This window comes from Melanotaenia boesemani, chromosome 24 (assembly GCF_017639745.1).
Source record: "Melanotaenia boesemani isolate fMelBoe1 chromosome 24, fMelBoe1.pri, whole genome shotgun sequence".
NCBI classification, from domain to species: Eukaryota; Metazoa; Chordata; class Actinopteri; order Atheriniformes; family Melanotaeniidae; genus Melanotaenia; species Melanotaenia boesemani.
The window spans coordinates 297,703-324,918 of NC_055705.1; the positions used below are offsets into that span (position 1 = coordinate 297,703).

Sequence of the window (27,216 nt, forward strand, 5' to 3'; positions counted from 1 at the left end):
CCTGAGGACCCAAGATCACCAGCATCCCTGACACACAGAGATTCCTCCTGATTCTCTGAACCTTTTGATAATATTATACAATGTACGTTCCACAGTTTTAGATCCATTTTGTCTCAGATTGGTGAAACTCTGTCCATCTTACCATCTAAGATTCTCTGCCTCTCTGAAATGCTCCTTTTATACCAGTCATGTTACTGACCTGTTGCCAGGTAACCTGGTTAGTTGTCCAATGCTCCACCAGGTGTTTCTGGTTTGTACCAGGTACTTTTCCAGCCTTTTGTTGCTCCTGTTCCAACTTTTTCTAGACGTGTTGCTGCATCAGATTCACCATCAGCTCATGTTTTCATCTAATGGTGAAACGTCTCCGTTTCATCTGACATGTTTATCTTCTACTGGGAATAAAATATGAGTTGATGAGATTTGTAAATAACTGCATTCTGTATTTATTTAACATTTTACACAGCATCCAAACTATGTTGGAATTGGAGTAGAATGTATGTCAATGCATTAATAGATACACCTATGGATTGATTTGATAAAAGAAGGGGTTTTAAGTGCAACACGTTAGTAGATTGTTTGTTTAAACTCAGATTCAAATAACACAATTTTCCAGCGTTTTCAGAAAAGTTTGTATGGGCCCATCTGGCGATCTCGGTTTGGACCATACGACATTGTCAATGTGGCGTCTCCAGAGCTCATAGCTCAGGTGATCCAGCAGGAAGGCCACTACCCGGTCCGAGTGGAGTTACCTCACTGGAAGGAGTACAGGGACCTTAGGGGACAGGCATACGGCCTCCATGTGGAGTGAGTGGAAATTCAAGCATTTCAAACACAGCTGGCAAGAAGGTACCATGTATTCATTATGACCCCCTCCCCTGGTGTACTTACAGTTACATACCCCACTAACAGCTGTTTACAAATCAGTGTTCATATAAAAGTGTGAAGCAGATTAGATACTAAAAACACTGAAAACAAGAAGAATTCAAAGATGCTTTCACCATTTCCCTCAGAATAACCCAGAACTAGCGTAAGAGAACATCTTTTTTCTAAACTCAGCTCGAGATGCAGGAGCTTTGAAAGTAATAAAAACATGGAAGTCTAGGATGTGACTGTTCCACATAGCAGATAGGAGGATAAATATGATGGCAGCAGCCAAAGGATGGATTTGTAAATGAAGTTATACCAGTGCAAGAGTCTGCAAATAGATAGCAATGACCAGTTGAACAGAGAGTACAATGTGCAATGGTGAGTTAGGCATTTACAGTTGGTTAGGAATCTTTGTGCTCCATGAAAAACAGTGTTCAACATCTGTAGTGAGCTGGCAGTGTTCATGTAGATGATGTCTCCATAGTCAACAGGATCCCATTCCTAAATTAAGGTTTTTAAAAGATGGGATTTAAATAAAGATTCCCATAAATCACAAAGCCCAAATATTTATAAGAGGCCACAAATTCAGTGTATGTGCCTTGTACAGATGTTATAGAAGAGAGAATTACTGGCACCTTCTTGTTTGAGAACAACATATCATTTGTTTTATCTGCACCCAGTACAAGTCTGAGACAGAACAGCTGAGAATGAATAATGAGGACTAGAGACATTTAAAGACCATCGCAATGCTGTTTGTACAAGAGTACACAACTGTATCAGCAAAAAGAAAGCAACATTCTGACTGATATCCGTTTGTATACTGCTTATTCCAGTTCAGGGTTGCAGGGAAGCTGGAGTCGGTCCCAGCATTTAAGAGGCAGGGTACATCCTAGTCAGGTCGCCAGTCCATCACAGTGCATTCTGACCCACATAATTGGTTTAAATAATGAAGAGAATGGGTCCTAAAACTGAGCCTTGTGGAACACCTTTAGAGATGTTTAACTGATTTAGAGATCACTGTGTTAAACACATTGTTTACAACCTGAGAGGTAACCTACAAACCAGCTTACTTCAAGTTCTGAGAGGTTTCTAACTGTATCGAATGCTGTAGGGAGATTTATTAAAATGCACCGCAATAGTCTTTGGTATCAAATTCTTCTACAACACCATTTAAAACTTTCATGGTGGAAGTTTACATGTTGTGTTGTTTCCTGAAACCTGTCAAAGAGAAATAATATTACAAGATGGCAAGTACTCTCTGAGCTAGTCATTCACTAGCTTTTCAAGACCTTTCCCTAATATAGAAATGTAATATGTAATGTGCATCATGTGGCCATGAATCATTGTTGATTCAATGTAGTCACCTTTTGATGTTCTGAAAAATCTCCCTATTATTAAAATGGTCAGGATTTTGAAGCCTGATTTAAAGCCTTTTCATTGACCACCACCTCCACATCTTTTACTCTATCAAGAGTTTAGACTATCTCTGGTATTTGTTTTAACCATATTGTCATTAGATGTACATGTGGCTTTGATTGTAAGTTATTGTTTCTTACCTTTAAAGTTAAGAAGGTTTACCTGTTGGACCATTTCTGTACCTTTTTGGTACCTTTCCTATAGTTGTACCTTTGAGTACAAAAATGAAAGCATTATTTCTCTGTGTTCTCCTGTAGCACAGGACCAGAGTGGTACCGGATCCGTAGTGTGCTGAACCCCAAGATGCTGAAGTTGACTGAGGTGTCGGCCTATGCCCCCGTCATCCATCAGGTGGTTGGAGATCTCCTGCAACGTATCGAGTTCCTACGCAGCTGCAGTCAAGACCAGACCACTGTTTCCAATCTGGCAGCTGAGCTCTACAAGTTTGGATTTGAAGGTGGGAAATGCTGGAGTCGGACCCTCATCAGACAGTAAAGGGGGACACCTTCTCATGCTTTCACCTTCCATCCTGCAGGCATCTCGTCAATCTTGTTTGAGACCAGAATGGGTTGCCTTCAGGAGGAGATTCCCAAGGACACTTTGCGCTTCATCTCTGCTGTCAATGACATGCTGATGTTGTCTGAGATTGTCGTCATTTTCCCTCACTGGAGCCGTTGCATCCTCCCCTTCTGGAAGCGCTTTGTCCAGGCTTGGGACGACCTCTATAAAGTTGGTATGTTTGCCACAGAAACAGCACAAGGAAAAATAAAATCATGTAACTTTGAGCCCCAGATTAGGTTCAGTTATATTTTGGTTTATCTCTGCAGCTCAGACTCTCATTAACCGAAGAATAGACGAAATTGCAGCGCAAGTGCGCCGTGGTGAGCGTGCAGAAGGCCTGTACCTGACCTACCTGCTAGCATCTGATAAGCTGAGCAAAGACGAGGTCTACATCAGTGTGACGGAGCTGATGCTTGGAGGGGTCGACACGGTGAGAAGCTCATGGTTCATATTGATGATGGTGCTTAAAGTGGAGGCAGTTTATAACAGATGAAACCTTAAACCTCTCTTTAGAGTGTTAAAGACTCACCTCTCTCAGGTTCTAGTGTGCAGTTTGTGTATTGGTCACCAATTCTGTGCAAAAAATGAGCATGCTGAAATCTGGAGAACTGGAGCATTGGCAAAGGCATGCAGATCAGTACATCATCCTCAGCAGAGGAGGTAAAGAGTGGAATATTTGTATTACGCGGAGAAACTCCCTTGTGATTGGTCAGTTTGGGATCACGTGTTGCCGGATATCTGGATCTTTTTGCTGAATTTGTGCGGTAACCACAGTTTTTAAAAACAATAACCAGTGGATCAAGTCGATTTTGTCTCATATAGATGGAAAGAAGCCTCAGCTGAGAATATAACTTTATGGCAGCCTTCTGCTGTCCAGTATTTCAGACTCAGTCTATCCTTGATGTTCTCCATGGAGTCAAGAAGCTTTTTGCTTACCTTCTTTATACCAGACCATTGTCCAAAAGTCTTCAAGTAAAGGCCCATTTATGATCAACATTAATAACATTACATTTCTGGACAGAAATTTCTGTCTGTCTCTTGTGTCCTTTATATGCATAATTTGGTCCATTTCCAGGCCTCTTAGTGGAGAAATACCACTGGAAACCATGGGAGCAACGTTGAGTGGTATAGCTGACATTCGACCATTGAAAGTAACAGAGAGGAAGCTGTGATGTATTTAATGGCCACACAGACCACGGCTGTCTCCTGCTCCGCCTCTTATAAAGTCTCTTTCTGAGAATGTACATTATCATAATCTCCTCCATTGTCATTATGTTTGCTGTTGCCTGAAACTGACGTAGAAACATGGAGATGAACTCTGAACTCTGCACTGCCCTCTGGTGGATGTATTGCTTAACAATCATGACAACATGCAGCAGGAGTTTGTGGGCAGTTTCAAGGCTGTTGGTTCAAGGAATCTTTATTATCCCTGTGGGGTAATTTGCTGTGCAGCAAGCAGTAAAACCAATAAGTCAGGGCATAGTCACACAAAGCCATCAATAAATGTCTGAAAGGACAATAATGATTAAATAGAAACAGAATAGAGGCAGGCAAGTTTATTTGTAGCACAATTCAACGACAGAGTGAATTCAAAGAGCTTTGCAGAAAACAAGAAGCATAATTTAACACTAAAAACAATAGAAAAGGGAAAAAGAAAGAACATTGGATGAAGGGATGCAGATCTGGACTGTAAATAAAAACTAGTCCATGCAGCAGAGAACAGGTGGGTCTTTAACCTGGATCTAAATAAACTGAGTGTTTCAGCTGATCTGAGGCTTTCTGGGAGTTTGTTCCAGACATGTGGAGCATAGAAGCTGAATGCAGCTTCTCCATGTCTGGTTCTGACTCTGGAACTGATAAGAACCTGGATCCAGATGACCTGAGTGTTCTGGTAGGTTCATACTGGGTCAAGAGGTCTCTGATGTATGTTGGTCCTAAACCATTCAGAGCTTTCTAGACCAGCAGCAGAACTTTAAAAGCTGAATAATGAGGATTTTTTGTGTAAAAATAGTTTAAAATGTTCTCATTTGTTGCGAGGGATAAAAGGAAGCTTCCTAATAAACAAGCTGTCTCTCTACATCAACAATATCTTTGTCAAGTTTTTCTCCTTCAAGGTAAGAGTTACGTGACAGAATAACTTTGGTGCACTGTGTAGCTTTCCTACTTCCTGGTTCCCTAACCAATCATATGCGACTCCCCACGGTTGCCAAACAAGGCAGAAGAGCAGCAGCCTGCAGGTATGGAAGCTAGTGAAAGAAGCGGACCAGAAATAGTTTTATAAAAACTTAAAAAGCCTCGGCATCCAAAGCAAATGACCAAAAACGGAATAAAACGTGTTTTTCTCTGTTAGGGGACGTGAGCGCAGTGATGATCATTGCCGACAGCTGGGACTTGTTCAGCCTGAAAAGGCTGAACCCTAACGTGTCTTTGGACTGGCAGCATCGGCTGTCCATCACTCTCCTTCCCTCTGATTGGTTGGCTTTCAAGCCAATCGCCTTGCAGCTTCCTGGATAACCAGGAAATAAAAGAGCTGCTGCAGTGTGTAGTCGGGAGGGAGAAGTAGGGCTGCATAGGCTGCTTCCCCTCACTTGGGATGAGAGAGGCTAATTAGCACAAGTGGCCTCTTCTCTTTGTGCTTGGCTGGATAATGGCGGCGATGTTTTACTGGGTGTTTGTTGCGCTGGTTGGTAGTCTGTTTGAGGTTGGACAGTTTGAGTGTGTGCAGCAGGACAACTCCTGCCTGCTCGTGTGTTCCCCATGGGGGAACGGTAGAACAGTCCACTCAGTACTGGTTTAAGCGTCGCTATGGTTTCGTTTGTGTTCAGCCATGTTGTTATCTTTGTGTTACGTATTAGGTTTATGTTGTGTTGGGCTAGGTTAGGTTTTGTTTGTGACGACTGTCACCTTTGTTTATTGGAACTGCTGCTTTTTGGTTCGTTTCGTTATCACCCCGAGTTATGGACACGTTTTGGTTTTACTCTGTGGTGTTTGTGTTTGGTTTTGGGTTAAATCTTTTGTCTTTATTTCAGCAGTTTCACTAACCCCAACACTTTACCATCTTTTGTTACAGGTTTTATTTGTTGTTTTACATTTATGTCAATAAACTGTGTTGTTTGACTTTTACACCTGTCCCCAACGTGCTTTTATGTTGCGCCCTTCCATACCCCTGAGTCGGGTCGTAACATTCTCTTTTGACTGCAGTTCTGATTTGAAACGCTAGGTGTCAGTGCTACTAATTTCGCCTTTAAATTCTATCCTCTGACGGACCAGCAGCCAGTGTAAAGACCTCAGAGCTGGACTGATGTGGTCCACTTTCTTGGTCTTAGTGAGGACTGGAGCAGCAGAGTTCTGGATCAGCTGCAGGTGTCTGACTGATGTTTTAGGTAGAACCTGTAAAAACACTGTTACAATAATCAAGCCGACTAAAGATGGAAGCCGGACTAGTTTTTCCAGGTCCTGCTGAGTCATCACATCTTTTACTCTTGATATGTTCTGAAGGTGACAGTAAATAATAATGGATTAGATTTAAATAACACTTTATCAAGGCACCCAGAGCGCTTTACATTTTGTACCCATTATTCATTCACACACTGATGGCAGAAGCTGCCATGCAAGTCAATCATGACCCATCAGTAGGGATGGTGAAACCGAGGCCTCATGAATCATCGAGCCAACTTTGAACCAAATGCTTGAAAATGGCTTAGTGTTCTGAATCATTTGACCAAACCAAAGAGCTCCATCTGCTGGCTGTGGGAGTCTGATGTATCAGAAGGACAGCACTGACACCTCACATCTGTCATCCCTATCTGAACTTTGAATACGTGTTCAATAAACGATACGTAATCTACCATCCAAGTGAATTTTTATTTTCTGTTGTTCATATAAATAACAAGGAGGGGTATTAGGTAACATTTGTTTAGGTAACAGAATTGTGGTGTAACTTAAGTAAACCAATCTGTAATGATAGTAGTTACTCAGTGGGAAGGCATGAGGGAGGAATGTTTGTGCAACGGGTATAGTGACTGTGTTAGTTATTTTATACAGTTGTAATAAAATTGTTTACTGTTTTATGTGTCTTATTATTTATAATAGATATTGCAAATGCGTGTTTTCGTCTACCTCATGAGTTGTTTTCTTTTGCATAGCTGATTGTTGTTAAATGTGGAACAACAGTTTATAGCACACTGCACATTTATGTACATAGATTATTTACTCAGTTTTTTTTGTTTATCTTCTATCTAGTTTTTTTATTGTTTATTTTTATTTTATAATTTATGGCATTCAGGTTGGACGGCAAAGTAAGATTTTCATTGTTCAGGGAAACTTGTTTCCTTACTGTGCAAATGACAAAGACACTTTGAATCTTGAAATGTATTATGAGGAAAAAAAACTTTGGTAACTTTGTGATGTGTCATAGATTTTTATTTAAAAACGTATTTTCTGTCAGGCTTCCGTCTGCTCCTCTTCTGGCACACTACCTCTCCAGCTTTGGAGAGGTTGTACCTGAAAGAAACACAAGAACAAAATTGTAATTAACCAAGTTTAAAATCATTAAATTCTCTGCTGATGGTGATCAGAAACCAGCTTGGTGTCTAAGGTCCTGCAGGTGGTGGTTTTTCCTCTGCAGCTGTAGACTGAGACGTTTCCTCTGATGCTTCTGGTTGAAGTTTATGATTAACTTTAAAGTCTATTTAAAAACATCTATATAAAGAATGGGGAATTAAACTTACCTGTGATGTTGAAGGCACCGCCTGCTCCGTCCTTCTCTCATACTCCGAGCCCCTTCAGCAGTTACTCTGGCAACGGCGTCTCGCTCAGATGTTTGTTTCCCCAAATCTCTAAAAGCTAAATGTGATTCAATATAAGCTCATGCTGATGTGATGCTTTTCCTAAATTTGTTTTCAAAATGCAATGTCGCACAAACGCTACAGAATCTCCTCTCAAAAACCGGGCGATCTCCTCAGCGTTTGGAATCTGAGAGATTGACAAGCCCGGTCCCTTCAAAGATCCCGCTTGCTGCTCGATACGCGCTGATGACGTAACGAGGCCTCGTTTGGTCTATCACGTGACTTTTGGCATGCTGAATCAATGCTCAGAGACAATGCTCACAACACTTCCGTGTCACATGCTCGACACGTGATCGAGCAGACCGCTCGAGCATAACATCCCTACCCATCAGGAGCAATTAGGGGTTTTGGTGTCTTGTTCAGGGACACTTCGACACGAGCTCTTTGCTGGGGATCAAACCGGCATCCCTTGGGCTGCAGGACGACCACTCTTACCGAATGAGCCACGCTGCCTCTGAGTAGCCTGACTTTGTGATTTCCTTAATGTGTTTCTCAAAGTTAAGGTCTGAGTCCATCAATACACCCAGATTTCTGGCCTTGTTGGTGGTTTTTAGGTGTATAGACTGAAGCTCTGTGGTGACCTTTAATCGTTTCTCTTTGGCTCCAAAAACCATCACCTCAGTTTAGTTTTTGTTTAACTGAAGAAAGTTTAGACACATCCAGTCATTAATCTCCTCAAGACATTTACCAAGAGCCTGTACGGGGCCTCGGTCTCCTGGTGACATTGTAATATATATCTGTGTGTCATCTGCGTAGCTATGGTAACTAATGTTGTTGTTCTTTATGTGCCAGTGGGAGCATGTAGATGTTAAACAGAAGAGGCCCCAGGATAGAACCATGGGGAACTCCACATGTAATTCTTGTCTGCTCAGATGTTGAGCAAACTGATTATCTGTCAACTAAATTATATAAATATGCTGGTTTGCTCTACAAACTGAGACATTTTCTTCCTCTTGAACCTTATAAAGGTCTCTCTTAGAACCTCATTTAAACTATTGTAATGTCATATAGTGTAACACATATACAAGCTACCTGGAGGATTTACTAATATTACAGAATAAAGTCATATGAGTTATATCATGGGCCAGGTTCATTGCTCCCTCAGATCCTGGCAGAGATGGGAGTAAGTAGGGATGTAACGATGCTTTGTGAATCGGTTAAAAATCGGTTAAAACTGGTTAAAACGTCAATCGATGTAGAAAATAAATTAATCGATTAGTGAAGACCTGTAAATAAACTCCTGAATGCACAGTACGCAAAGTACGTAATCTGACACGCTTGACCCAGACGTAATTGTGTATTGCATTTGTGGACTGCGGCAGCGCCAATAAACTAGAAGCAAGCATGGCGACAGAAGGCAACTTTGAAATAGAAGACGCTTCTGCCAATTTGAAGTCAGCAGTGTGGCAGCATTTTGGCTTTCCTGTGTTCACAAGTGAAAATGGCTAGCGCATTACCGACAAGACAAAAACAGCATGTAAGCATTGCAAGAAACTGATAACGTACACAAACAGTGCGACCAATATGTTACAACATGTTAGCCGGCACCACAGCGAGCTAGCCTTGCCACCAACACCACCACAGGAGCGAAGACTAGCAAAGGGACAAACTACACTAACAAACACATTTGCTAGTCCTCTCGCCCACAACAGCCCAAGGGCCAAGGCTATTACAAGGTCCATCGCTGTTTATATAGTAAAAGACATGAGGCCGTTTTCAACTGTCGAAAATGAGGGCTTTCAAGAAATGATTAGAACTTTAGAACCGAAGTACTCCATTCCATCACGCCCACACTTCAGTCAGATGGTGATGCCCGAACTTTACAGGCAAGTCAAAGCCCATGTTGTTGCGGTACTTGGAGAGGCTACTAATGTAGCGATCACTACAGATAGATGGACATCAAGGGCAACACAAAGCTACGTTACAATCACGGCTCATGTTATCACCGCAGAGTGGGAAATGGTAAGCTTTGTGCTTCAAACGCATCCTCTATTTGAAAAACACAGTGGTTCTAACATTGCGCAAGTACTAAGAGACTCTGTGTCGGAATGGAAGCTAGAACGACCAAAACATGGCATCGCTGTTGTCACGGATAATGCGAGGAATATGGACGTTGCCGTAAGAGAAGCTGGACTGGAGCCCCATATTAAGTGTTTCGCCCATACGTTAAACTTAGCAACTCAAGCAGGGTTGGCTGTGCTCCGTGTGTCTCGCCTTTTAGGTCGAATCAGGCGCATTGTCAGCTTCTTTCACCGCAGCCCTTCTGCAACCGCTGTGTTAGCATCCAAACAAAAGGCACTTAACCAGGACAACCGACACAAGCTTATTATGGATGTTACAACACGCTGGAACAGCAGTCTGGATATGGTAGAACGTTTTTTGGAGCAGCAAGCAGCGGTGGCAGCTGCTCTTCTCAGCGCAGACATAAGACGAAATGCTTGTGAGATTGACACACTGGATAGCTCTGACATCCGTGATGCTGAGGATGTTGTTAAATTTCTTAAACCTTTAAAAACAGCCACTACTGTGCTCAGTGATGAACATAACCCCACAGTATCCCTCATATTGCCCCTAAAGCACATGATTGAGCAGACCATGAGACAATATGAAGACGACTCGGTCACAGTGACTTCTATAAAGGCGGCTATCCTGAGCAACCTATCGGACAGATATGCAAGGGAATACCATCATCTGTTAGAGTGCACTGCAGTTGACCCCAGATTTCACACCCTTCCTCATCTAGAGGAAAACCAGCGTCAGGATGTGTTCCAGAGGCTGAAGGATAAAGCTGTGCAGCTACATAACCAGGTATTTATTGAATTTCCCTTTGGAATTGAATTTCCCTTTATTGAATTTCCCTTTGGGATTAATAAAGTATTTTTCATTTCATTTCTTCATTAACCACATTCCATTTTATTATTATAAATATTAATATTTATATGCTGTAAAAATGCTCAAATAACATTTATAGTTATGCATTTTCTATTAAATCAAATAAAAAATAATGCACAATATTTTTGCCTTTTTCCTTTAGTTTATTTTCCTGATTTGTAGATCTTTTTGTGTTTTTACTTTGTTTATAGACCAGCTTATATGTGGAGAACACAAGTGATGCAAGAACAGAACCCAGTGCTTCAACACCTGCAGCACAGCAGGTTACTGAGCTGACAGACACGGCCACAGCACAGCCAAGTCCTCCCCCTCCCAAGAAAACAGCCTTGGAAGATCTTCTAGAAGGGACTTTTGTGACACCTGCACAGGCAGCTCCAGGTAACCACATGAATGGGGTTGAAACAGAAATTTCAAGGTACAGAAGTGAAGCAGCGATACCTCTCACAAGTTGTCCACTCAAGTGGTGGAAGGAGAATAGTGAGATTTACCCACTACTTTCTCCCCTGGCTAAAGCCTATCTCACCACACCAGCCACCTCTGTACCAAGTGAACGCGTCTTCTCAACTGCAGGAGACATTGTGACTTTGCAGAGATCACAGCTTTTGCCTGAGAATGTGGACATTTTGGTATTTCTGAAGAAAAACATGCCAAAGAAGCATTAGTTTACCAGCCACTTCTGAACCAAGTGAAGTGCAGGAGGCCATTGTGACTTTGCAAATATTACAACACAGACATGCTGGTATTGCTCAAGAAATCCTGTTGAAGAAGTGCTAGTTTACTTTTTGGTATTCAAATGGGAGATGTTTTATTGACAGCTAGATTGTATAACAAATTCTGAAGTTCTGTCTTTAAGACAAGTTCAATTTGATACAAAGACATAAATGCAAATGTTCAAACAAATTAAAAGAACATCTTTTGGTCATAAAAGGATTTGTGATCATTTCCATATCATGTATAATTATTATTTTGTTCGGTGTTAAGTTCTGTTAGTAAAACAACAAAGTTATAGTTTGATACAAGGACAAAAGGCCAGATGTTCAAATAAAAAACAAAAATAACTTGCGCTACAATTAATTTTGTTGAGAAAAATCGTAAAAAATCTGAATCGTGACTTTAGAATCGTGAATTGAATCGAATCGTGGCTTGAGTGCATCGTTACATCCCTAGGAGTAAGTCAATCATGTACAAGTCACAAGTAAGCACCGAGTCTTCACCTTCAAGTTACAAGCAAGTCCAAGTCAATCTTTATGAGAACCAAGCAAGTCAAGTCGAGTCACTGCTTTTGGTCTGCAAGTCGTGTCAAGTCATACATTTAATTAGCCAAGTTTTACAGATTAAAAGTTTAAAGACAAGAGTCTTAAACTGTGGGACTTTATTATTATATATTTGCCAACAAACAATTTGTAGGGCCACACAGAGCTAATTTTTTTAAAAATAAAAATATAAAAAATAAATAAATGAAATAATAAATAAAAAGTAGTTTTCAATTAAGTCCCCACACATCTGAAAACATACAAACTTTTGTAAGTGAGGTAAAAAGTAAGGTATCGGTGGGCCAACAATATCAATACTGACCAATATTTTGTTCTTGTTTTCTTTTCTTGTACTCGAACATGCATACTGTATATCTGTATTGTTTCGTGGTATATTTTCTGAACACATTCCCTACCAAACAAAGCCTAAACTGAAAAACAACAACAACTTTCAAGTTATACTTAAGGCCTATTATTAGACTGTGCACATACATAAGTGGAACTACAAACAGATATCACGCAACATTTCTTCCTATTAAATGAATAAATCCAATCACAGTGCATTGCATTTGCAAAAAATTAAATTGGACAGAACTTTGTCACTCATTTGTGAGCGATGTGGTCGCATTATCACCTCTCCATGGCTGAATACACGCTCAACTGGTGCACTTGATGCAGGTATTTCCAGAACTTTGGCTGCCACCTTGAACAAAGAGGGCAGTACATGCCTGTTCATGGCCCAAAAATGAAGGGCGTTCTGTCCATCACAAATATCCAAATAGTGGTTCAGTTGAATTAGAGGACTGGAACATGAATCTCTTTTCTGTTTCTTGCGGTAGGCTGTAAACAGTCCAGACTGAAGCTCTGCTTCTGACTCTGTTACTTGGTCCTCCTGCTGCTGGGTAGGGGGAGGAGATGGGGTAGCCTTGTATGCGTCTTGAATAATCAAGTCTGAAAAGCACAAAACAGGAATCACAAACTGTTTTAAACACTGAGTACAAACAGCACATCATTGCACAAGTTACCTATCAATCTATATACTAAAATAATCAATCTAATTCACAGTCCAAATCTGTTATATTGAAGTTTAACTGTATTTACCATCAAAACATACCTTTAATCATTGTAGACACAGCCTCCTTGGTCTTTTCAGGTGCCATAACATCATGGATTAGCCACATGGTGCCAAAAGAAGGATCCAGTAGAGCGGCTTTGAGGTATAGAGGGTCAGAGAAAGGTAGTGGTGGCCCACTCTCACCATCTTCCATCTTTGCATTAATGAAGATCCCTCTGAATCTTTTTTTCAGGGATGTTTGCAGGCTACAGATAAAGCCCCCCAGGTAGCAGACTTTCTCTTTTTCATTTTCCAGGTGGTGATTAAGTGAAAGTACACAGGGAACCACAGCACTTATGGTCACCATTTTTTCTCCTTGTGTGAGATCTGTGGCTTCTGCAAAGGGCTGCAAGACATGCACAAGTTCTTGCAATTGATTCCACTCTCTTGCTGTAAATATGATCTCTTTGTGTCCCACATTTGCAAGAAGGGTACACAGTTTTTGGTTGTCACAGCTGAGTACTGCTTTCAGTTGCCTCAGCGTAGAATTCCAGCGTGTGGTAACAGAGGCTGGGATTCCGTGCTGTCCAAACTCCATCTCAAAGTTCTCCTTGAAACAAGTACTTGCGTGTAGCAAAGAGCTTAACCTGGAGGATTTTGACAGAGCCACACTGACTAATTTTGTCTCCTTTAGGCCCTCTCCTACAACTAATTGTAGAGCGTGTGCAAAACATTGGAGCCTTGTCTGAGTTTTGGCATTTAAAGACTTTTCAACCAAGTCTTGCTCCTCAACTGCCAGGTCATTCCAAATGTCATTGTCATCAAGCCCATCCTCTTCCTCTCCTGGTCCTGGAAAGCACACGGTGAATGCTTTTTTCATGTTAGCGGCATTATCACCGATAATGTGCTCAACTTTTTTCTTGATCTGGTACTTTTCACATATTTGCTCAAAATCTTCACAAATCCTCTCTCCAGTATGGGAACTTTTGAAGCGTTTGAATGCAAGCAACTGTGATTTTAACTGCAAACTGTCATCTTCTATGTTGAGCCAGTGCGCTGTGACTCCTAAAAAGCCTCTCATTTTACGGTCTGACCAAATGTCTACAGTCGTTGACAAATTGTCAGCCTTTGCAAGCTCATTTTTTAACTTTAACTGCTTTTCCATCACTAGATCATCCAGCTTTGATGTAATGGTTTTTCGACAAACAGGTGAGTACTTATTGTCTATAACTGACAAAAAGTGATGAAAGCTTTTGTGCTCTATTATAGACAATGGCATATTGCAGTTTATAATCAGGTCTGACAATATAGAATTTGTTATGGCTCTCTGTTGAGGGTGACTGCAACTGTAGAGTGGAATAGTGCGTGACTCAATAAACTGGGATATCTGAGGCTGCTGTGAGTCAAACGTTGTTTTGGTGTTGATGTATTTTTCATATCTAAAGAAAGAGAGCAAACAAGACAGAATACTTAATTGCAGTAAATATTTAATAATTTACCACAAACTGTATAAATAACTGCTTTGATGAATTACTGGCCTTCTGTAGGCTATTGAGAGACAAGAAAATAATTACTGAAGAAAATGGCTGGTCTGTAGAGTATCATTATATTTTATATTTTTATACGTAAACAGTTACATAAACAGCTGAGAAATTAATGTTATACCCCAGCTTAGGTTTTTACCCACTTTTAACAACAAAAAATAAAAATATTGTAAGATAATTATCATTATAATTTATGTAAAACATTGTGGCTAAAAGTGAGATAATAATCTAGGATATCTATCTAGGAGCACATTTGAGTCTGAATTTGTGATCATTAAATCACAACCACCTTTACTGTTTGTCCACTTTTATGGGCATGTGGCAGTAGGCCTATTAGGGTTGTCACGGTACTCGGTACTTCGGTACCAAGTCGGTACCAGCACTGCTGTCGTACTGTCGGTACTTGTATTTTCATGGTACCGGTAGTACCGATGGTACCGAAGGAAACGGACGTAAGAGATGTTTACATCCGCCCGCTGCTAGCTAAACAGTTGGGTGGAGATGGCTACATCGAGTGCAGCGGGAGCGGCTGCTCCACCTCAGCTCGTTGAAAAAAAGGGAACCAGGAGCCACATATGGAAGTACTTTGGCTTCAGGCCAAACGACAAAGGGGACATAATAAATCCCCAAAACCCAATTTGCCGAAGATGTGGAAAGGGATTCAATACGAAAGGAGGAAACACGTCCAATCTAGCAAAGCACCTTAAAGACAGGCACCCGGATCTATACAAAGAATTCAAGGTGATTATTCTTATTTCTTTTTTATTTATTTGTTTGTTCTTTAGTAAAAAAACACAATCTTTGTGTAAATACTTGAAGGGAAAACACCAAGGTATATATTTTATTATTATTTATCTGTTCAAGTTTCTACAATGTAAACAGATTAATATTTTAATAAAGATGCTGGATATCTTGAATAAATTAGTCTTTTTATTTTTTTGCCGTGGTATCGAATTAGGTATCGAGTATTGTGTAACTTCACTGGTATTGGTATCGACTACTGAATTTCTGGTATCGTGACAACCCTAAGGCCTATAGATTAAATATAACAAGATAATGTATTAATACTGTACTTTTTCTTAAAAAGTAATAGAAATGGCATTAATCTGTGTTTGCAAGAACACAAGAAAGAATGTGAGCGTTTAATGTTTAGCGTGATCTGCATCAGCTAGAAGCTTGGGTTCAGATCAGCCTCTAAACTGCCACTGACAGAACAGCTTCTTTTAGCCGATTATGTGTTCAGAAACTAGCTATGCAGAAGAATGCCGGCCGGTTTATAACTTTTAATCTTAACAAAAAGCACATATAGACCATGCTATGGACACGGCCCCGCACTGCGCCACATCCCGCATCCCTCTCTGGTCTCACCTCGTCGGCAGCAGTTGTACACTCAGCCCTTGACACTCTCCCAAAGAATAAACATAACCTGAACTCACAGAGCAAATCAGATAAATCCATACAGATAGTGTAAAGTTACGATACATAATAATATTACCGCTGCGTCACTATCTCAGACTTCATGAAGAGACATATTTAGCCAAGGGCCAGAAGGCTGCAGGTGCAGTGTCAGAGGGAACCGCTTTCGCGGATGTAACATTAGTTTTTTTTTGTTTGTTTGTTTGTTTTGTTTTTACACACGGGTAATTAAGATGATTAGACCATGCAGCCTAAAGCAAATACGTATATAAATCAAACAGTGGACTGAAGAGGGGGACTGAAGCATACAAAGTCTCAGCAAGGCACAACACCGAGTGGCCGCGCTGAAAGCCGAGGAGGAGGCACTGATCTCCCGCAAAAAAGTGCTAAGAGACTTGATGGTACACTACAGGACGAGACCTGGCGAGACACACAGGAAAGTAAACGTTATGGCGCTGTCTACGTTGATAGCTGCAATTAACGTTAAGACTGGACGTTCAAAGACTCCAAAGTGAAAGCACTGCCTCATTTAAATCTGTCAAAATGACAAACTAGCAGCCTACCTCACAGCCAAATAAATAAATAAATACATCGGACAAAAAGACCTCGGTATAATCTCTTCTGCTTCCCACCATATAAAATGCTCACACAACTAGCGTACTTTTAAGCCAGTAAAACATTAGCATTAGCTAAAGACTGGGCAACCCCGGTACTTACTTCTCTTTGTGGCATTTGAAGTGTTGAATGAAATTCAACGTAGTTGTCATTGTATCGCTTATCTTGGCACGACAGACCTTACAAACCACCGTTCTTTTTTTGTTGGTGCATACATATTCACTGAAGCCAAACTTGACAATTCGTGGAGCTACTGTTGCGCCCTCCATGTTGGTCAATGTTTTGCCAGATTGCGCCAAGTGAGCCCATGCGCAATATAGGAAAATAAAGCAGGCAAAAGCCGACTTGATAAAAAAAAGCATACAATTATATCTTGAATATTTGAAAAATACAACAAAATGTTAAACCAAAAACAAGTCATTTCAAGTCATTCAGCTCAAGTCCGAGTCAAGTCTAAAGTCATGAAGAGCAAGTCAAAGTCAAGTCGAGTCTTTTTGGAACATTTGTCAAGCAAGTCACAAGTCCTAAAAATAGCAACTCGAGTCCGACTCGAGTCAAGTCATGTGACTCGAGTCTCCCATCTCTGGATCCTGGACTTCTCAAACTGTAACATTTGTAAGAGTGCAACACTTTTCATAATGCTTGTATTATGTGTGATGTAGTATTTAGGCTCAATGACAGATTCTGACATCTTATACCAGTTAGTCAACCCAAACAACAACAACACAAGAAGAAAACAGCTCTTAAGAGGAAAGAAACGTAAACTCAAACGTATAGGTTTTGGTGTTAATGTAAGGGCCCTCAGAATTAGAACGAGACTAAAGTCACTATAAAGGAGTCAAAATGCCTATCCATCTTTAAAAAGAAATTTAAACATACATTACTATTAACATACACTTAGTTTAATAAAAACACGGCTGGGACACTCATAACAATAAAAAGTTTAAAATTAAATAAGAAAAACAAGTTTTTTATTTAAAATATAGCCCTTACGATTGTATTCAATTTGTGAGATGTCTGATGTGTAAAACCTTAAAACCTAAATGTTTTCAATTATATTTAAAAAAGATATAGGTTATAGATTTTAAGGTAGTTTTAGGGTTTCTAGATTTAGATAAACCAGACAGGATAAATGTATTTTATGTATGTACTTTGTTTTGGGGTCCTGTTTATAAGCCTTTTACGGCTTCTGGGGTGACCTATTTAAACAGAATATAATACGTCTTGTAAATAAATAAATTAAATTAAATGGGAAGTTAGCTATTGAAACAAAGTACTTCCAGTTCTCTAAATAAGATTTAACCCAGTGTAGTGCAGTGCCAGAGAGGCCCATCCAGTTCTCCAGTCAGGAGTAATATATTGTGGTCGACTGTATCAAATGCACCACTGAGGTCTGGTAAGACAAAGACTGACATTTTTCCATCGTCTGCATTCAAACATATGTCGTTAATGACTTTGGTCAGAGCATCTCAGTGCTACTTGTTCAGCAGGGTCGTGGCAGCTGAGACTAAAGAATGCTTGTGTCTGTTTGTCCTGCATTTTGCAGGATGTCTGCACGCTGACCAAAGCAGCAAGCAGCGTGACAACATTTGGAACGGACGTAGTTAGTTATGCATATGAAGTGAGCATGAAAGCCTCAACACTTGCACCTTGTTCACCTGCTGACTCCTCAACCGAAGACCATCATGGTGTTTGGTGGTCATGATAATTAAACCTCTCTCCTTGACACAAGAAACACAACACACAAACAACACCTGGGGGGCATGGCATGCAGTGCATGGCGGGCGGGGCCACTTAGGTGGCCCGGTTTCCCGGCTCATTGCAGTCACTGCCCCTCAATTTTAATTGCACACAACACACACTACCTAAACAGTCAGGAGCGGGGAGGGAGAGGGTATTGGGGACCTCTCACACCCCTGTTCCCCCTGTGTGTGGCCGGGGGCAGTCGGGGGGAGGTGGTTGCCCCGGGGCCGGGTGGCTGCGCTGGTGGGCTGCTGGCTCTGTGGGTGTTGGGTCAAGGGGAGGTGCTTGGGGCTCGCTGTCCTCCGGTCTGCCTGGGGTGTCCCCCACGGGGCATGGTGGGTGGCTTGTGTGTGGCGTGACTGTGTGGTGGTGAGTGATTGTGGGTGCGGCGTGGGGGAGGGTATGAGTGTGGGGTTATATGGGGTGCAGATTGAAGTAGGTGGGGACTGGGGGGAGGGGGCCGATAGCACCCTGGTTCCCAGGGTGTGCGGCTGGAACATCGGGGTGTGTGCTGGCCAGCGCCGGGTGGCTGTCTGGTGGGGGCCTGTTCCTCCTAGGCATGTTGCGGGCCCTCTGCCTATGGGGGGTGGGCCAGCCGCCTCTGGGCTCCTGGGGCCCTGGGCCCTTCGCTTGGGCTGCACTGGGTGGCTGGTCCCTGGCGGGGCCGGCGGCTGCTGATCTTGGCCCACTGGGACCTGTGCCCCGGGACCGTGGGGGACTCTTGCTGGGGCTCTCCTCTGCCGCCCTTCGGGTGGGGCTGGAGTCATCTTCGTGGTGGGGTGGCTTGGGTTGGTGCTCCGGGTCTACTGCTGGGGGCCCCGGCCTCTGGCCCTGGTCTGTCTCTGACCTCCGTGGAGGCGAGGTCGCATTTGCATGATCTCACTCATCACTCTTCATCACTGATCACTCCTTGTTTCTCATGCTCTGCATGCTGACACAGTCACTGAGTTGTCTAGTGGGTCTTTAATACTAAGCGATAATTATTAGGCCCAAGCACCGAAGGCGGTGCGAAGGCCTGTTGTAATTGCTCGGTTTTTTCCTTATTCTTCTTCTTATTAGGCCCGAGCACCGACGGCGGTGCGAAGGCCTGTTGTAATTGCTCCGTTTTTTCCTTCTTCTTCTTCTTCTTCTTCTTCTTCTTATTAGGCCCGAGCACCGAAGGCGGTGCGAAGGCCTGTTGTAATTGCTCCGTTTCTTCCTTCTTCTTCTTCTTCTTCTTCTTCTTCTTCTTCTTCTTAAACATTGGAGGCATTTTTGGGGACCTGAACATGCACGAAAACGCGCCTATTTTTGTGTACCCCCCCAAAGGAATGCGAAAAATTTGATATTTTGGGGTGCTTGGGACTGTTCGGGCAAAATTGAATGAGAGCGCCACCTATTTAATATGCCCCGCCACTGCACGTCATCAATCTTTATGAAAATCGCTACATATATTCTAAATGTTCGGGCGAACAAAAAATCCTCTTGGAGCAACAGCCTACAACCAACAGGAAGTCGGCCATTTTGGATCAAAGTCGCCATTTTGGCGTTTTACTGACATTTTCAAAATCTATCTCCTCCTAGAGATTTCATCGTACCGCTACCAAAATAGCTCAGGATGTCCAGAAGGCATGTGTCTTTAAAAGTTATTGAAAGTTTTCTAATAGGAGAAAGGGCATGGAGGGGGTGGGGCCTCAAAGTTTGGTGTCTCGCCTTGAAGAACGAAAGTGATATAACTTCCACATAAAACAATGTATCTGAACCAAAATGGCCATGTATGATGCCAGTCCCATCCTGAACACATTTACATGTCAATATTTGGGTTATGAATTGGCCACGCCCCCTGGTGACAGGAAGTCATGGTTTTTACTTGGAGAGACACTTATCTGACGTTTTGGACACAACCAGGTCCAAACTGGGTCAGACAGCAGAAAACAAGTTAGTGATGATATCCAGTGAAAACCATTGCTCTACGCTGCAGGGCGAGACTGTGGCGCCATGGCGATCTTCGATAAGACGCCATGACATCATAAATCACTATAAATCCCTCAATTTTCACCCGATCCTCATCAGACTTTCAGGGATTAATAAGGGTCTGGCCCTGAACAGATCCATTTCAACAATTCCGGTCTAGCCATAAGCCCCACCCACTTCCAACAGGAAGTGCTTTTTTTCAGACGCCGGGGTCCATCTCCTCAGGAATGAAACCTACACACTTGAAAGTGCTTCACAACAGGTCAAACCCTTTCATGATACCACAATAAAAATCTGAAGTTCCTTCGCCAAACGTAACCATGGCGAATAGTGGTCCAACGCCATCAAACAGGAAGTACTTGTGACTGACCCATTGTAACGTTGATCTTAACCAAACTTGGCAGGAAGGCACGCGGTCAGGACGTGAACTCAGCCACATTGACATATGCTGGAAAAATTGCAATATGGCTGTATAGCGCCCCCTACAAATATTTAATTGATCATAACTGCCCACTACATTGACCGATATGGCTGAAATCCAGTATAATGATAGAACTTGGGAGGATGTACAAAAAAACCTCTTGGACCTATATGATAACTTCAACAGGAAGTCGGCCATTTTGAAAAGAGTGTCATTTTTGGGGTCATTTTTGCATGTTTCTTTGCCTTGCATTTGAACGAACTCCTCCTACAGATTTTATCGTATTTACCTCAAACTCAGTCTGAACACTCCAGAGGCATGTGTGGTTAAAAGTTATTGAAAATTTTCTAATAGGAGGTGGCGTTCAGCGGTGGCGCCTCATCAAGTTTTGATGTTTCGCCATCAAGCATGTAATCCATTATTTCTGACAAACAACACTCAGTCTGCACCAATCTGCCCATGTTTCACTTCAGTTCCATGCTGACCACATCTACATGTCCAGAAGTTGTCACCTGGACATTGCTCAGTGCTGCATGGCGAGACGATGGCGCCATGACGAGCTTGGATAAGACGCCATGACATCATTAATGAGTTTAAATCCCTCAATTTTCATCCAATCACCATCACACTTACAGTGATTAATCAGGGTCTGCTCCTGAACAGATACATACAACTACTTCTGGTCTTGGTCTAAGCCCCGCCCACTTGAAACAGGAAGTGATTTTTTCAGACACCGGGGTCCCTCTTTTTAGGAATGAATCTCACACACTCAAAAGTGCTTCAGATCAGGTCAAACCCTTTCATGATACTACAGAAAAAAACCAAGTTCCCTCCCCAAGCAAAACCATGGCGAATGGCATCCACCGCCATTAAACAGGAAGTACTTCTAACTGACCCAATGTACTCCTGATCTCCACCAAACTTGGCAGGGAGGACACTGGTCAGGCCTGGAACTGATTCAAATAGATATATGCTGGTAATATGGCTCTATAGCGCCCCCTATAAATATTTAATCTATCAGCTCCAACCACTGCTTTGAACGACATGGTAAAATGTGGCATATTTATGTAACATGACAGGACAAACAAAAATGCCTCTTCATGTCCTTATGTTCTCAACACCATAGCCCCGCCCCCTGGGAAAAGGAAGTCCCACCATTTTAACCTTTATCATCTGTATAACTAATTCTAACTCATTAATATCATCCTTCATGAACTTATGGTTGAAAATATGACTGACGTCTTACAGCATCATGATTAAAATGGCTTTCTGTGAAGATTTAAATCATTCGCCATTATACAGGAAGTGGCACTAACCCTGCTGTCAGTTGACCAATTGAGCTAATATTTTCCTGTTCTCATTAGAGTTCCAACCTGAACATGGTCCTACATTAAAACAACTTCACCACCACCTAGTGGCCACGTGGAATTTTCCTCTTGATAAAATCATGCTCCAGTTTGTGGGAATTCAACACAGTTTGTAAGAAACAAGGTCATGAATGCTTCAGATGTCATCACTGGAAAGGCTGAGGTGCAAGTTGATCCTCTCATGAGGAAAATCACCTCTTGATGGAGATAAACTCTGGAAGAATGGGTATATGGCTGTGGGCGATAGTGGCTGTGCTGCTGGAGGGAGGTTGCGGGGTGATGGGGCGGTGCAATAGGCCGAAGCGGCGCCAGAGGTGCGAGGGCCTCCAACGCTGCTTGCAGCTTTAATTCTTCTTCTTCTTCTTCTTCTTCTTCTTCTTCTTCTTCTTAAACATTGGAGGCATTTTTGGGGACCTGAACATGCACGAAAACGCGCCTATTTTTGTGTGCCCCCCCAAAGGAATGCGAAAAATTTGATATTTTGGGGTGCTTGGGACTGTTCGGGCAAAATTGAATGAGAGCGCCACCTATTTAATATGCCCCGCCACTGCACGTCATCAATCTTTATGAAAATCGCTACATATATTCTAAATCTTCGGGCGAACAAAAAATCCTCTTGGAGCAACAGCCTACAACCAACAGGAAGTCGGCCATTTTGGATCAAAGTCGCCATTTTGGCGTTTTACTGACATTTTCAAAATCTATCTCCTCCTAGAGATTTCATCGTACCGCTACCAAAATAGCTCAGGATGTCCAGAAGGCATGTGTCTTTAAAAGTTATTGAAAGTTTTCTAATAGGAGAAAGGGCATGGAGGGGGTGGGGCCTCAAAGTTTGGTGTCTCGCCTTGAAGAACGAAAGTGATATAACTTCCACATAAAACAATGTATCTGAACCAAAATGGCCATGTATCTCTGTGGACCGGTCGGGATCTGTAGCCTACGGGGGGGCTGGTGGCCTGGGTCTCGGGACCGCTGGCCTGACTCTGGCCTCTGTTCAAGTGAGGTGGCATCTGCATGATCACTCTGCATGGTCACTCCTTCCTGAACGTCTCCACACAGTCTTTGCGTCGCCGTGTGGCCGAGTTCTCCAGCATATCCACACAGGTTTCTCTGCGCGTGTTCTTGAATACAGCAGTTTCACTTATATCTATTATCATATTTTTTTTTCTTTTTTTTTATTATTATTATTATTACTCCTACTCTTATTATTATTACTACTACTATTATTATTATTACTATTATTGTGATTATTATTATTGTTACTATTATCAACTAGTTGTGTAATGACCTACTGGCCAGGATGATCTTAGCTATATATGTTGCAAGTAGTATGGATTACATGGTTTTCTGTATAATGTTTTAAGTCCCCACCCGCACTCCCCACACCCTTTCTGTCCCTCTCTCTCCCCTCCCTCTTCTCTCTACTTTCTTTTCTATCTCTCTCTCTCTCTGTCCCCTCCGGTCGAGTCCAGCATTAAGAGTCTGATTTAATAAAGTTTTTCATGTCATCAAGAGGGACTTTATACATGTAGTATAAATCCCTGCTTGATAGAGTAAAATTGCCCAGCACCAGACAGCAGCCAGACAATCATTCTGTTTGCAACGATGCTGGACAAGACAGGTTAAAAAAAAAAAAAAAAAAAAAAAAAAAAAAAAAAAAAAAAAAAGAGATTTCATCGTACCGCTACCAAAATAGCTCAGGATGTCCAGAAGGCATGTGTCTTTAAAAGTTATTGAAAGTTTTCTAATAGGAGAAAGGGCATGGAGGGGGTGGGGCCTCAAAGTTTGGTGTCTCGCCGTGAAGAACGAAAGTGATATAACTTCCACATAAAACAATGTATCTGAACCAAAATGGCCATGTATGATGCCAGTCCCATCCTGAACACATTTACATGTCAATATTTGGGTTATGAATTGGCCACGCCCCCTGGTGACAGGAAGTCATGGTTTTTACTTGGAGACCCACTTATCTGACGTTTTGGACACAACCAGGTCCAAACTGGGTCAGACAGCAGAAAACAAGTTGGTGATGATATCTGGTGAAAACCATTGCTCTACGCTGCAGGGCGAGACCGTGGCGCCATGGCGAACTTCGATAAGACGCCATGACATCATAAATCGCTATAAATCCCTCAATTCTAATCCAATCCCCATCAGGCTTGCAGAGATTAATCAGCATCCCGCCCTGAACAGATCCATATGACCAATACCAGACTAGCCCTAAGCCCCGCCCACTTCCAACAGGAAGTGCTTTTTTTCATACGCAGGGATCCATCTTCTCAGGAATGAAACTTACAGACTTGAAAGTGCTTCACAACAGGTCAAACCCTTTCATGATACCACAATAAAAATCTCAAGATGCTTCGCCAAACGTAACCATGGCGAATAATGGTCCGACGCCATCAAACAGGAAGTACTTGTAACTGACCCATTGTACTGCTTATCTCCACCAAACTTGGCAGAGAGGATCGCGGTCAGGCCGGGAACTCAGCCACATTGACATATGCTGGAAAAATTGTAATACGGCTCTATAGCGCCCCCTACATATATTTATTTGATCATAACTGCCCACTACATTGACCAATATGGCTGAAATCCAGTATATTGATAGAACATGGAAGGATGTACAAAAAAGTCTCTTGGACCTATATGACAACTTCAACAGGAAGTCGGCCATTTTGAAAAGACTGTCATTTCCGGGGTCATTTTTGCATGTTTCTTTGCCTTGCATTTGAACGAACTCCTCCTACAGATTTTATCGTATTTACCTCAAACTCAGTCTGAACACTCCAGAGGCATGTGTGGTCAAAAGTTATTGAAAATTTTCTAATAGGAGGTGGCGTTCAGCGGCGGCGCCTCATCAAGTTTTGATGTTTCGCCATGAAGCACGGAATTCATTATTTCTGAAATACAACACTCATTTTGTACCAAACTGCACATGTTTCACTTCAGTTCCATGCCGACCACATCTACATGTCCAGATGTTGTCATCTGGACATTGCTTAACGCTGCATGGCGAGACGATGGCACCATGACAAGGTTGGATAAGACGCCATGACATCATTAATCATTATAACTCAATTAATTTTCATCCAATCAGGATCACACTTACAGTCATTATTCAGTTTCTGCTCCTTAACAGATACATGTAACTACTTCTGGTCTTGGCCTAAGCCCCGCCCACTTGAAACAGGAAGTGCCTTTTTCCTGCAGCGGGGTCCCTCTCGTCAGGGATTAACCTCACACACTCAAAAGTGCTTGAGATCAGGTCAAACCCTTTCATGATATTAGAGAAAGAAAACCTCAAGTTCCTTCCTCAAGCAAAACATGGCAAATGGCGTCCACCGCCATGAAACAGGAAGTACTTGTAACTGACCCATAGTAATCCTGATCTCCACCAAACTCGGCAGGGAGGACAAAGGTTTTGCCTGGAACTGATTCAACTAGACATATGCTGGGAATATGGCTCTATAGCGCCCCCTATAAATATTTAATCTATCAGCTCCAACCACTGCTTTGACAGACGTTGATGAAATGTGGCATATTTATAAAACATGCCAGGACAAACAAAAAAGCCTCTTCATGTCCTCATCTTGTCAACGCCATTGACCCGCTCCCTGTAAACAGGAAGTCCCACCATTTTCATCGATTTAAAGCCTGTAAAACCAATTCAGACTCATTAATATCATCCTTCATGAACTCATGGTTGAAAAGTTGACTGACTTCTTGCAGCATCATGATTAAAATGGCTTCCTGGCATGGTTGTATCATTCGCCATGAAATAGGAAGTGGCTTTACTCTTGCTGTCAGTTGACCAATTGAGCTGTTATTTTCCTGTTCTCATTAGAGTTCCAACGTAAACATGGTTCTACATGAAAATGATGATAGCACCACCCAGTGGCCACATGGAATTTTGCTCTTGATGAAAATAAATTTACGTATTTTGGGGTGCTCGGGACTGTTCGGGCAAAATTGAATGAGTGCGCCACCTATTTATGATGCCCCGCCACTGCATGTCATCAATCTTTATAAAAATTGCTACATGTATTCTAAATGCTCGGGCGAACAAAAAACCCTCTTGGAGCAACAGCCGAAAACCAACAGGAAGTCGGTCATTTTGGGTCAAAGTCGCCATTTTGGCGTTTTACTGAAATTTTCAAAATCTATCTCCTCCTAGAGATTTCATCATAACGCTACCAAAATAGCTCAGGATGTTCAGAAGGCATGTGTCTTTAAAAGTTATTGAAAGTTTTCTAATAGGAGAAAGGGCATGGAGGGGGTGGGGCCTCAATATTCAACGTCTCGCCGTGAAGAACGAAAGTGATATAACTACCACATAGAACAATGTATCTGAACCAAAATGGCCCTGTATCATGCCAGTCCCATCCTGAACACAACTACATGTCAATATTTGGGTTATGAATTGGCCACGCCCCCTGGCGACAGGAAGTCATGGTTTTTACTTGGAGACCCACTTATCTGACGTTTTGGACACAACCAGGTCCAAACTGGGTCAGACAGCAGAAAACAAGTTGGTGATGATATCCAGTGAGAACTATTGCTCTACACTGCAGGGCGAGACCGTGGCGCCATGGCGAACTTTGATAAGACGCCATGACATCATAAATCACTATAAATCCCTCAATTCTGATCCAATCCCCATCAGACTTGCAGGGATTAATCAGGGTCCGGCCCTGAACAGATCCATATGACCAATTCCAGACAAGCCCTAAGCCCCGCCCATTTCCAACAGGAAGTGCTTTTTGTCAGACGCCGGGGTCCATCTCCTCAGGAATAAAACCTACACACTTGAAAGTGCTTCACAACAGGTCAAACACTTTCATGATACCACAATAAAAATCTCAAGTTCCTTTGCCAAATGTAACCATGGCGAATAGTGGTCCGACGCCATCAAACAGGAAGTACTTGTAACTGAACCATTGTAACGTTGATCTCCACCAAACTTGTCAGGAAGTAGTGCAGTCAGGTCGGGAACTCAGCTGCATTGACATATGCTGCAAAAATTGCAATATGGCTCAATAGCGCCCCCTACAAATATTTAATTGATCATATCTGCCCACTACATTGACTGATATGGCTGAAATCCGGTATATTGATAGAACTTGGAAGGATGTACAAAAAAGCCTCTTGGACCTATATGATATCTTCAACAGGAAGTCGGCCATTTTGAAAAAAGTGTCATTTTTGGGGTCATTTTTGCATGTTTCTTTGCCTTGCATTTGAACGAACTCCTCCTACAGATTTTA

At 42.2% G+C, this 27,216-nt stretch overlaps 2 protein-coding genes across 2 annotated transcripts in view; both read left to right on the plus strand.

Annotated features, from left to right (window-relative positions):
• Nucleotides 1–27,216, plus strand: part of si:ch211-113j14.1 (sterol 26-hydroxylase, mitochondrial) — a 92,656-nt gene that overhangs the window by 17,921 nt on the left and 47,519 nt on the right. The window contains exons 2-5 of the mRNA XM_041978297.1: nucleotides 614–804; nucleotides 2,541–2,740; nucleotides 2,819–3,016; nucleotides 3,111–3,274. Of these exons, the coding sequence (XP_041834231.1) occupies nucleotides 614–804; nucleotides 2,541–2,740; nucleotides 2,819–3,016; nucleotides 3,111–3,274 (753 nt within the window). The remainder of the gene's footprint in view (nucleotides 1–613; nucleotides 805–2,540; nucleotides 2,741–2,818; nucleotides 3,017–3,110; nucleotides 3,275–27,216) is intronic.
• LOC121635206 (E3 SUMO-protein ligase ZBED1-like) lies at nucleotides 9,043–12,716 on the plus strand. The gene is made up of 2 exons (XM_041978295.1): nucleotides 9,043–10,499; nucleotides 10,775–12,716. Exons 1-2 carry the CDS (start codon nucleotides 9,216–9,218, stop codon nucleotides 11,243–11,245), a joined length of 1,755 nt encoding a protein of 584 aa, XP_041834229.1. The 5' UTR covers nucleotides 9,043–9,215; the 3' UTR covers nucleotides 11,246–12,716.